Consider the following 10,971-nt stretch of genomic DNA (forward strand, 5'->3'; position numbering starts at 1 on the left):
AACGACACCCCATGTGTAAACATGGGAGGGAATTTTCAAGTCTGGGTAGCACTTCATTCTACAGAAACATGCTATACCCTCTGGGTTGTGTCGTTGTGCAGAAGGATTCATGCTTCAGCTGGATAATGGGCATAAAACCAATGAAGAAGTACGTGAAGACCAAAGACAACCAAAGAGTGCCGACTGACATGGACTGTCTTCCACAGTTACCTGACTTCATCACCACTGAGCATTCATGGAGCACTTAAAGACTGAGAAAGACAAACATTCCTGAAACCATTATTGGGTTTGAACAAACCATTGGAGTCCATGCAGCTCCAGTACTACTGCCATCAACTTTTCACTCAGATTGTTCAACTGATATTATTTAGCTTATATATTTTGTAATGGAAACCAATCCATGTGGTCCTTCAGGTTAGTAGACTATTTCAAGTTAAGGAGAGGACACACTATAACCCTGAGACACTGTTGCTTTTCTACAGTGACATGTTGAGCTCACGACAGCATTGATTCATACATTTCCTTACATGAATAGAGATCATATTGTTCAAATCTTCTGTGTTTGAAAGGAATATCGGTCTTTTTTTCTTACATCTACAGTACTTGACAGTAACCTGCGATCCGTAGCAGCTTGTCCAAGTTTACATAAGTGCAAAACAATGGTTACTATGGCCTCAGTTACTGGAAATGCGCAAACAGTACAACCCTCAATTGATATAAATGAGGCAAAATATCAGAAAACAATGCATGTCAATTCAACGGTACCACAGCTATATCATGAGACTGAGTAACCACCACAGCTGAAGTGGCACTGTAATGGAAAGTAACAAACAGTGTCCCAGTGGCAATCTGACAACTTACATTACAAACACAAAACAGTGCAGCAGCCGACAGAGGAAATCTTCAAATGCCAGTCTGTGGATTGTCTGCTGGAACAGTTTGATTGTTCCCACCAGCTGTAAAGGCGAACAATGTTCAAAAACAAGCTTGAAAGCCTTCCTGTGGAGAGAACAGATGGAGAGGTACACTGTAAACCCGAATAAGTTCAGAAAACTCAAAATTTTTGTCGTAACTGATTACGTAAGAACTTTTAAGTTATTGTGATAAATTTTTTGAGTTACACTATACTTAAAAAATATTTTGTCACGTGACTTAATTTATATTTTAAGGTTGATATATTTTTTAAATTTCCTTAACTTAATATTTATGTCTTCTTCATACTTAAATTATTTGACTGAATATACTTATAAAAAGTGAATCACATGGACTTGAAAAAACTAACTGAAAACAATGTATATTATATCAATTCTATCTACTCAAAATATTACACCTTAATGAAGTTAATATATTTATGACTTGCCAACTTAAAAATGTACAAGACGCCCTGTTTTCAGAGAGATGTGTTTTGTACCCCCCCCCCCCCCACTCCCCCTCCACCATCCATGCAAAAAAAGGTTCTTGACTAAAGTGTTCCTCAGAATTGCAATAATTTATTAGTGTATAAAACAGCACCTTAAAACCGACCTTTTAAAAAGGCATTAACAACTGTTCCATTTAAACATTTTTTCTTTTCAGAACAATATATCAGGCTTAGTAAAACTGTGAAATGTCAAATAACATTAAAGTGCAACACCTGGAGTCAAACATTATTTTTTTTACACATATATATTTAGCTGCCTATTTTGAATAATTTGGAATGAGCAAACTTCCCCATCTCTGCACTGTATTTCCTCAAATAATAATAAAAATATCTTATAAAAGCAGCAGCATAGATATCTAAATTTGTGCAAATGAGGAAAATCAAAAACATACCAAATAAAACAGAATAAAATACAATAAATAAAAGAAAATATAATTGAAATAAATAACTGAATGGCCATTAAAAGGATAGTTCGCCCAAAATTGAAATTTCACTCATTATCTACTCACCCTCATGTCGACTAAGGGCTGGGAGAAGTTTCAGAGTTATCCGTGGCTTCTCTGAGTTACAGGGGGTTTGGCTGTAGCAGTGCATGTCCATACAACAGTTGCAAATGGAAACCAACTGTCTTCATAACAAAAAGACACACCAAAAAACATCCAAATACCTCCATACTGCTCGTATGTAATGTCCGTCTTGTATTGAAGCCCTGAAATGAGAAATTGTTCTGGGAAAAAAAATTTAACTATTCTATATTTCAAGCTTGTTTTGTCGCAGAAGCTCCTCTTCCTGGTCTGTCAAATTTGGACGAACCAGGGTCCAGCTTCGAAAAGCTTTCGCGACAAAACAAGTTTGAAATATAGACTTATTCAATTTTTTTGGGACAAATTTTGCATCTTGGGGCTTCAATACAAAACGGACGTTACATACGAGTAACATGCAGGTATTTGGTGTGTCCTTTTGTTACAAAGACAGTTGGTATCCATTTGCAATCGTTATATGGACATGCACTGCTACACCGAGACCCCCTGTAACTCAGAGAAACCACGGAGGACTCTGAAACTTCTCCCAGCCCTTAGTTGACATGAGGGTGAGTAGATAATGAGTGAAATTTCAATTTTGGGTAAACTATCCCTTTAAAAATGAGGGCATACTGATCAATGAGGTCAAGGAGGCAGTACAATAAAGTAAACAAAAAATCTCATGCTTAACTTAAAGAAAGCCCACTGGGCATACACAAAAAGCTTTTAACAGTGCTTTCCACGTTTTAACAGTCTATACTATCAAACACATTTAAGAATGAGCAACAGAACAACATGGCTGTACTAATGTTGCTGATATTAATTACATTTGTGCATGCCTGCTCAGTCGGGCATCCCTTTTTCAGCTTGTTTATTCCTTTAACAAATCATTTTTCAGGGAGAGTAGGCATGGTTTCAATGGTTTGTTATCATCCAGACACATCAGCACTTTCTGGACGAATGTGAATGTGTGAGTGAGTTTCTTTGGATAATCCAAGTGTAATGCATAGATTAAACCAAGCAGCACCACAAATGCATCAGCCAACCTGGGAAGCTCGCTCATAACAACTTCATCCTCTATCACAATGGATATGCTCTCAGGGCTGAAGCTGATGGAACCAGTGGAGTCAGGGACCACAGAGAGGAGCGCTAGCGGTGTGTCAGTGGTCTCCATCTCATCTTCACCCTGCAAAACACAAGAAAATTAATTATAACGACCAATCCAGAGGGATGTAACACAATCCTTGTTTATAGAGCCAAAATACGGTATATTATTCCTTTCATAACAAGTTAACCAAGTAACTTAAATATCATCGTTCCTTCCCCTCTTCTCTCCCTCAACTCTCCTATATCCTCTCCTCTATCCTCTTCTCTCCTCTCCACATCTGACTGAAACTGTCATTTTATCAGATGCTGGGTCTCAGTCTGTCATATTCTAGATACAGTGGAGGGCTCAAGTTACATGGCTACATGCATGGATCTGAATCACCTTCACTAGAAATTTGTTGCTACTATCTACTGTATTTACACATGCTGAAAGTGAAAACCAATCCTATTGATCATTAGCAGGGCAATCAACATAAAAAAAATTATAATCACATATTATGTAATATGTACTTATTGCTGTAGAAATATGATACTGGAGTGGAGCATGAGGAGGCAGATTGAAGCCTAAGTAACTCTAAATATCATAGAAACTTAGAGGCGAGCTGAAGAAAACTGAAGAGTACTGAAGAGAGTAACATGAGCTAGAGTCAAGCTAAACAGAGATTAATCACTGTGTGTGCGAGAGTGAAGCAGCTCTGGCTGCAGAGACAATATGTGTAGGGGAGGGGTGGGGGCTGTGTGTGACTAGCAGATACCTGTCTGAAACCCTAATACTTACATTAAAGGTTTTGTAGAATTCAGTGTCATCCTCCCGGAGATACACTGGAAGCGCGCGAAGAGCCAGAGTGCGTCGCATGTTGATGTCATGTTCTTCCTAGATTGAGAAAAAAATCTTTATAGAAATATTTTTGCCAGCATGCCCAGTCCGTGTCACTGGTATAACAATGTAATGCTTCAGTTATGAAGTTATGCAGTCATGTTGAAAATAGTAATCTATCTATGATTCAGCAGGATGACTGACTATCAAGGCATCTGTAATCTGTAATGACAACACATTATATGATCAGCATTGTCCCCATGGAAAAGTCAAACATAAACTTACCTCCAAGTCATAAATTCTCAGCATCTCTCGCAGTGCCTCTGCTCCCTTTCCAGTCCTTGAGGACTTCTGTCGATACAGTGCAACAAGCTTTGGTGTGTATCGGTCAAGTTCACAGTAAAACTGGTTGCGTAGATTCACGTTTGTGATGCGATGGAACTCTGCAAACACCTGTACACACAAATATTTAGGTGTAAAAACAATGTTGAGTTGATATCTACGACATGAAATGTTAACTATCAATAACTTTTATTAACTATTACTAATTAAAACATACTATATATTTACCTGTGACTGAATTCGCAACGCTGGCCATTTCTCCAGGAATTCCTGCACCTGTGGACTTCCTTGAACAATGTGTTGGCGGCGAAGGGCAAAGGTTGTGTGCATGAGCTTTTCTATCAGTATCTGGTCTCTCTCGGTCTTTTCAGTCTCTTGTACGATTTGTACTCTCATTTCCTCCAAGGTTGCCTCATTCTCTCCCCTGGGGAAGTTGGGTAGGAAATTAACTTCGGCTCTTCTGGCTCTTTTGATGTTGGAATGAGGATGATCATTTTCAGGATTGGTTTGGCTTCTCTTGCCTGCATTGATGGAGACCTCTGCACAACCAGATCTGGCCAACTTAGTGCGAAAATTCCCCATCTTGAACTTCAAGGCCACCTTCCATCCATACCATCCATTCTTACTCCCATGTTCTCGGAGGCATGGATGAGCTGCTACTAGAGCTTCAGCAGCCATACCCACTTCCTTGTCATGTGGATATGGCTTGAAGTTGTACATTGTTTCAGCCATGTTTTCCAGGATATTGTGTTTTTGGGCTCTTGTTAATTTCACTGTCTTCCCAGAACTTTCAAAGGCAGCATTTCCCTGTGCACATACATGCTCAACTTCATAAGAAAAAGTTGGCACAGGGAAACAATCTGGCCAGTTTTTCTGACGCTGTCTTAAAGGCACATGTGGGAGTATGTCTGTGTCGGAGCTTCCAGTGGAGGATACATCGCTTTCAGGTCTCACCACTTTCAGTGTTCCTTTTTCAGGGAGCTCCTGAATATCCATAAGAACACTGAGCTGTCCATCGAAGTCAGGATCTTCATATTGAAGGGTAAATTCACAGTCCAGCCTTGGCTTAAACTTCTCTTGCATTATATTCTTGAGCTCTTCTACTGACTGTGGTCGCTCGGTGAGGATGAGCTTCATGGCAACATCTGTTTCAACACATACACGGAGCACAAATTTCTGCGGAGCAGCCATATCTTGATGTGTTGATGTACTGCAACAACAAAAAAAACAGTAAATAGAGTTAGTGTGATTGTGATTAAGAATGATCTTTGAATAAAGTTACCATATTAGCCATTTACCTTAAATGAGCTGAGATGTCAGTCTAGTAATATGAACCGTTTTGGTGTTAAGAGCAGTCTTCCATCTGTTCTGTATGCAGAGAGAGGCAAAGTGTCATTGAGCTCTTTTAAAAGGTGGACAGCCAAGTTCCCTGGTGAAAGTTCATAAGATCTCAGATGCTCAATGTAATATGATGTGTGTGTCTTGCAAAGAAAGACGATCTGGTTATCAACAAGGAGAATCTGTTCAATTTTGCTGAACTGAGGCAAACCTCCCTCCTGTCCCACAGACACAAACATCTCCACGCCATAATCAGTTCCATCAACACTGACAACTGATGTGCTGTAAATCATGTTGCTGTCTGTCATGTGTTCGACATATGCCTTTGCAACATCAGGAAGCCCTGATACCATCACAGATGAGACACTAGATGTCTGCTGGTGAGGTTTGAAGAAGGATGGGGCACTGAGAGAGTATGCCATCATGTGTTGGTGTCTGTTTGCAAGTGTTTTCAAAACATTCTTGAAGTTTTGTGTGTCATGTACAACGCGCTTGAAAAAGCAGTGCTTTCCCTCAAATCTCATCGTCCACAAGTGGACAAGAGGTCCAAAACAACGTATGAGGTCAGCGTAATGCTCAGTGTAGTGATGCTTTGGTCTGAGTGTGAAATCAGGAAAAACTTCCTGCAGCAGGTGTCTATGGTCCTGTGTCTTCATTTGCAAATACTGGATGGATTCATCTGTAAACACTGGGCAAATCATCAGCTCTACTATCTCTTTCAAATCCATGAGTACACTCCATGCTCCATCCTCTTCTGGAACTTTACTACCAATGATCAATGGAAGCAGTCTGAGCAAAGTAGCATTTTCATGGCCATTGCCACCAATTGATTTCTTCACAGTGAAGGTCTTTGGGATAGGCTGAGGTCTGTCAACCTTGTCTGCATGCTTGTATGGGAATGAGACAATTTTTCTGTTTAAATACTCCAGGGTGAAGTATTTATGATGTATCATTTTCCCAATACACAGGGCCAGCTCTACGGGCACAATGCCCTCAAGAAGATCGTGCAGGACATCTGGTGGGAAGCCTGTGACTGTATGAAAATACTGTAGACCCTGCCTCAGAACACAGCCTCCCTGAACACCACTCTGACCAACCCCATGCAGTGCAGCATCAACATCAACATCATGACTGGCTTTTGTCCGCATACTGAATTCTCCACTCCCAACATCATGAGCCTGAATTTGGTCTCTGGTAGCTGTGCAGAATCTACACACATACTGAGCTCTGAAACACTTGGTAAATCCTGCTAATGCATGAGCTGCAAGATTATCAGCCACGACAACCAAGACTGTTCCCTTTATGGCTTTACCGATGGACTCAATAAAAACACCATCTTGCTCAAGAGTTTGGATGTCTCGCAAAAGAGGAGCAAACAGTCTTTCATATCCAACCCGCTGAACGTCAGACACCTTACATAATGCTGCTAACTGAAGCACATGCAATGATGATCTATATTTACTCGGCAGATCAGCTAATACCCAGTAGACTGAACATAGTTTATGTATCTTCCGTGATGTTCCAAGTGGGTTTGCTATTTCCAGATCATCAATGTACAAAATGAGTGGTAGCTTTAGATCATCTGAGGAAGAGAATAATTCATTCTCTTTATAGTATGAGCCATCTTGGTGGCTCATGAAATGACCTTCCTGTGACATCTTTGTTTCTAGAATTTTGTCCAGAATGTCTGTATGTTTGAACATTTTCTGAATCATGTCAAGAACAGGAACATAGACTGCTGTGTATCCTGGGTCCAGCACATACTCTACAGGCTTCACCACAGGGTAGTTTTTCTCAACAAATGTTTTCCTTCTTTTAGTTGTAGATAACTCTCTACCTTTAGCTGTGGCGTTTACAAGAATGTTGCTTTCCAGAACAGCAGTAACTATGTCATCGAGAGTATTTTCACTGACAGAGATGTCATGATGTTCTAAGACTTCTCTAAGAGATTGTTTGACTAGAGGCTGGGACAGGGAAAAGATTTGTGTCAGATTCTCCACTATGTCCTGAGTCGCCAAGTCAGACACATGAAGAATTGTTTTCATCTTTAAGAATAGCGATGCTAAACTTTGGTGCAGCTGCGCTCTTAAAGTGTCTGTGTCACACTGACTCTCTAGCTCAACAGAGTCAAAGGTGTCTGAGCTCTCACACTGAGCAGGTCCCTCCTCAACATTTTCACCAGGCGTACCATTCTTTTCTGAACATACAATATTTGTATCAAAATCTGAACTGTCTGCATGGTTTCGGCTTTTGTGTGCATTGAAGGACGAGTATGCATTTGTACTGTAACTGCAGTTATTGTATGGGCATACTACCACTTCATGATTTCTTAAATGCCCCCTTAAATGAGAAAATAGTGATGCCTCAGAAAATGGCTGCTTGGTGCCACACAAGGGACATGTAAAAAATGCACTTCCTGACTGTGAACCATCAGCCAAATTTATTCTGCCTGTATCACTATGACACCGTGACAAATGAGCTTTAACTGCATTAAATGACTGGAAAGTACAAATGCAGTCACTGTACAAACATGGTAGAGGGCTGACTCTTGAGAAGTGGTTATGGTGCAATTGATAATGCCTAAATAACTTTGCACGTGTCTCCAAGGATACAGAGCACAACTTGCACTTCCAATCCATTTACCGTGAACTGGGGTGGGCAGAAGAGGTCACACAAATCCTGCAGGGAGAGAATAAACACATGTAATTAATTTCCAAATCATGATGAACGTCATAACCAAAGGTGTTTTTTAGGGGTGTAACGATACACAAAAGTCACGGTTCGGTATGTACCTCGGTTTTGAGGTCTCGGTTCGGTTCATTTTCAGTACAGTAAGACAACCAAATGCAAAACATAAATTTGCTTGTTTATTAGGAATTTTTCTAAACCAAATTTACATGTTTTAGTCAAATCTAATTATTTTACTCACCTACTAATGTTATGTTGTAAGTACACTGTCCCTGATACAATTTTTTTTTTTTTTACACATGTAAAGTGCAGCACTAACAGTTGAAGCCAGTGACGGACTGACCACAGGGCAATGTGGGCAAATGCCACAGCGGCTGCCTGAAGATGCAACCATTCGGCCGCAAATGATTAAATAAATGAATGAATAACATCACGACGGCACGTAGTGTCAACACAGCAGCGACATGTGCCTGCTATTGGCGGCGCGTCTGCAGCTGATCCACAGCTGCTGGAGCTCGGTGCGCAACACAGACAGAGAGAGAGAGGGAGACGGACGCACGGACAGAGGGACAGGCAGACAGACAGAGAGGAGATAGGAGCCACAGCCCCCATCTCCACTCCTAGTGATGGGAATTTCGTCTCTTTTTGGAGAGCCGGTTCTTTTGGCTCTGCTTACTATAAGGAGCCGGCTCTTTCGGCTCCCAGACGGCTCCTCGCATTTTATTAATTGGTTTTATTATTATTATTATTATTATTATTATTATTATTATTATTATTATTATTATTATAATAATGATATTATTGCTGTTATTATTATTTTTATATTTTTAAATGTTATTATATTTTTATTTTTGACATTGTAAAGCACTTTGGTCAGTGCATGCTGTGTAAAAATGTGCTATATAAATAAAACTTACTAACTAATTTATCACCCAAAATAATGCAAAACTGCCTGAAAAAATAAATTACTAATGTAAAATACATACATGACATCAAATATTTATCCTTTATGGCTTTATTTTACAAACACACTCAACCTTGAAAAAATGCCACAAAATAAATTATACAACATAAAAATAAAGACATAATTAGGCAAACTTTTAACTATTTCAAACGCAAGTGCCACTTGAACAAAGTCTACAAAATAAATGATTAATTATTAAAAGTATAAAAACTATATAAAGTTTAAAACATTTTCAGCTTTCATGCAAAAAAAGTGGAGAAAAAAAAGTTGCTTTTTTCCTCCACTTTTTTAATTGAAAGCCGAACGTGATTGGTCAAGATGTGTGAGAGCAGGCATGGCACGAGGGAGAGTGTCAGGGAGAGGAGACAGTGAGGCACCGAAGAAAAAAAAACACATTGGCTCTGCAGCATCTGCAGAGCACACGCACAACACATGGGGGAGAAGAGACAGTGAGGCACCGAAGTGGAAAAAAAAAATGGCTCCCTAAATCGTTCTCCGCGCTGGCCCGAACCGAACGCCCCGTACCGAATCGGTTCAATACGAATACATGTACCGTTACACCCCTAGTGTTTTTAAATAAACAAATACTTACCAAAAAATTCACCAACGCTGTCTGTTGCTCAGGGTTGCTCAGGATGACAAAACCGCTCTGGCACTATAACATAAGAGAGAGCACAAACCTATGTTTAGTGCATTTTTGCAATGTCTGATAAAAAAAAAACATTCACATATGTAGCAGCTGCCTTTATTCAAACATCTCACGAATATTTGAAACAAGTCGTCCTCTGCATATTTTTTCAAGGCAAAGAACGGCTCTTTCCACTGCCCTTAACGTTACGTTGTTGTAACGAAATAACGAAGTAACGTAACGTTAGCGACCTGGGCTGAGTAGCGACACTGACGATAATTACAAAGTACGCTTCAGTTTAAACCAGTCGGAAATAAGTCTAGTATCGCAGCATGTAACTTCATTACACACGTTCACATCGTTTAACAAAACTAGGCTGTATTGAACTTTTGCTGAACTTTTGTAACGTTACGTTAAGTTACACCGTCGCGCGCGCAAAACTTTCAAATCCTGAAATCAGGGTCCCCCGGAACACAAAACACAGATAAAAGACAATTTTACAACAGCACAGCAACAAATGTGCGTTGTTGTGCAGGTTTTTTGATTAATATGAATGTTTTACCTCCTTTCTTCGCTCCGGTCGCATCCCTCGCTAAGGTCCAGCCATCTTGAATTTTCTGAATGCGTGCCCTGAACAGTTGGATGTAGTGACGTCAGACGTCACGTCCCCTCACGTACGCCTGTTAACCTAAACGTTTCAAGTTAAGTGACGGTGTTCACTTAAACATACTTATCCCTGTGAAATCAAAACGCTATTATTCGTTCAGAATACTTAATGTTTCAGTGTCGGGTTAACTAATTACCCCACTTTGATTTAGTTGCCGGTAATAGTTATGAGTTTGTTGTACTGTTCGGGTTTACAGTGTAAGGAGCATGTACTTCCCAACGTTTTTATAGCCTATGACGGGAGAAGGTAAACAACTGTGAGATACTGTAGCTTTTTTTTTTGCTTCATCATATAACATATATTTATTTAACATGTGCAGTTACTTTCCAGATACAGTACTTCATATTAAATACAATCCATTTGCAGATGCTCATCCACTTAATCGGCTAATTTACTCCACTTTGACCAGCTGCAACATAACATGCTGCTTACATGTTGTCGCATAACTACTAATGATACATTTGCATAATGACAACAGT

The 10,971-nt window shown here is 39.8% G+C and overlaps 1 protein-coding gene across 4 annotated transcripts; it reads right to left on the reverse strand.

The window, feature by feature from the left end:
• Positions 1 to 1,439: 1,439 nt before the first annotated feature.
• LOC311490317 (uncharacterized protein) lies at positions 1,440 to 10,677 on the reverse strand. 4 transcript variants are annotated; one of them, XM_084547746.1, is made up of 8 exons: positions 10,388 to 10,677; positions 9,790 to 9,852; positions 8,189 to 8,224; positions 5,506 to 5,570; positions 4,436 to 5,417; positions 4,151 to 4,318; positions 3,827 to 3,922; positions 1,440 to 3,127 (listed from the first exon to the last, which is right to left on the reverse strand). In XM_084547746.1, exons 5-8 carry the CDS (start codon positions 5,396 to 5,398, stop codon positions 2,813 to 2,815), a joined length of 1,542 nt encoding a protein of 513 aa, XP_084403872.1. In that variant the 5' UTR covers positions 5,399 to 5,417; positions 5,506 to 5,570; positions 8,189 to 8,224; positions 9,790 to 9,852; positions 10,388 to 10,677; the 3' UTR covers positions 1,440 to 2,812. The 4 variants fall into 4 exon arrangements, with proteins under 4 accessions (XP_084403872.1, XP_084403870.1, XP_084403871.1 ...); XM_084547744.1 differs by having other exon boundaries at positions 5,506 to 5,575; XM_084547745.1 differs by having other exon boundaries at positions 4,436 to 5,570.
• Between the last annotated feature and the right edge of the window lie 294 nt (positions 10,678 to 10,971).

Source organism: Chelon labrosus (assembly GCF_963514085.1).
Source record: "Chelon labrosus genome assembly, chromosome: 7".
NCBI lineage: Eukaryota > Metazoa > Chordata > Actinopteri > Mugiliformes > Mugilidae > Chelon > Chelon labrosus.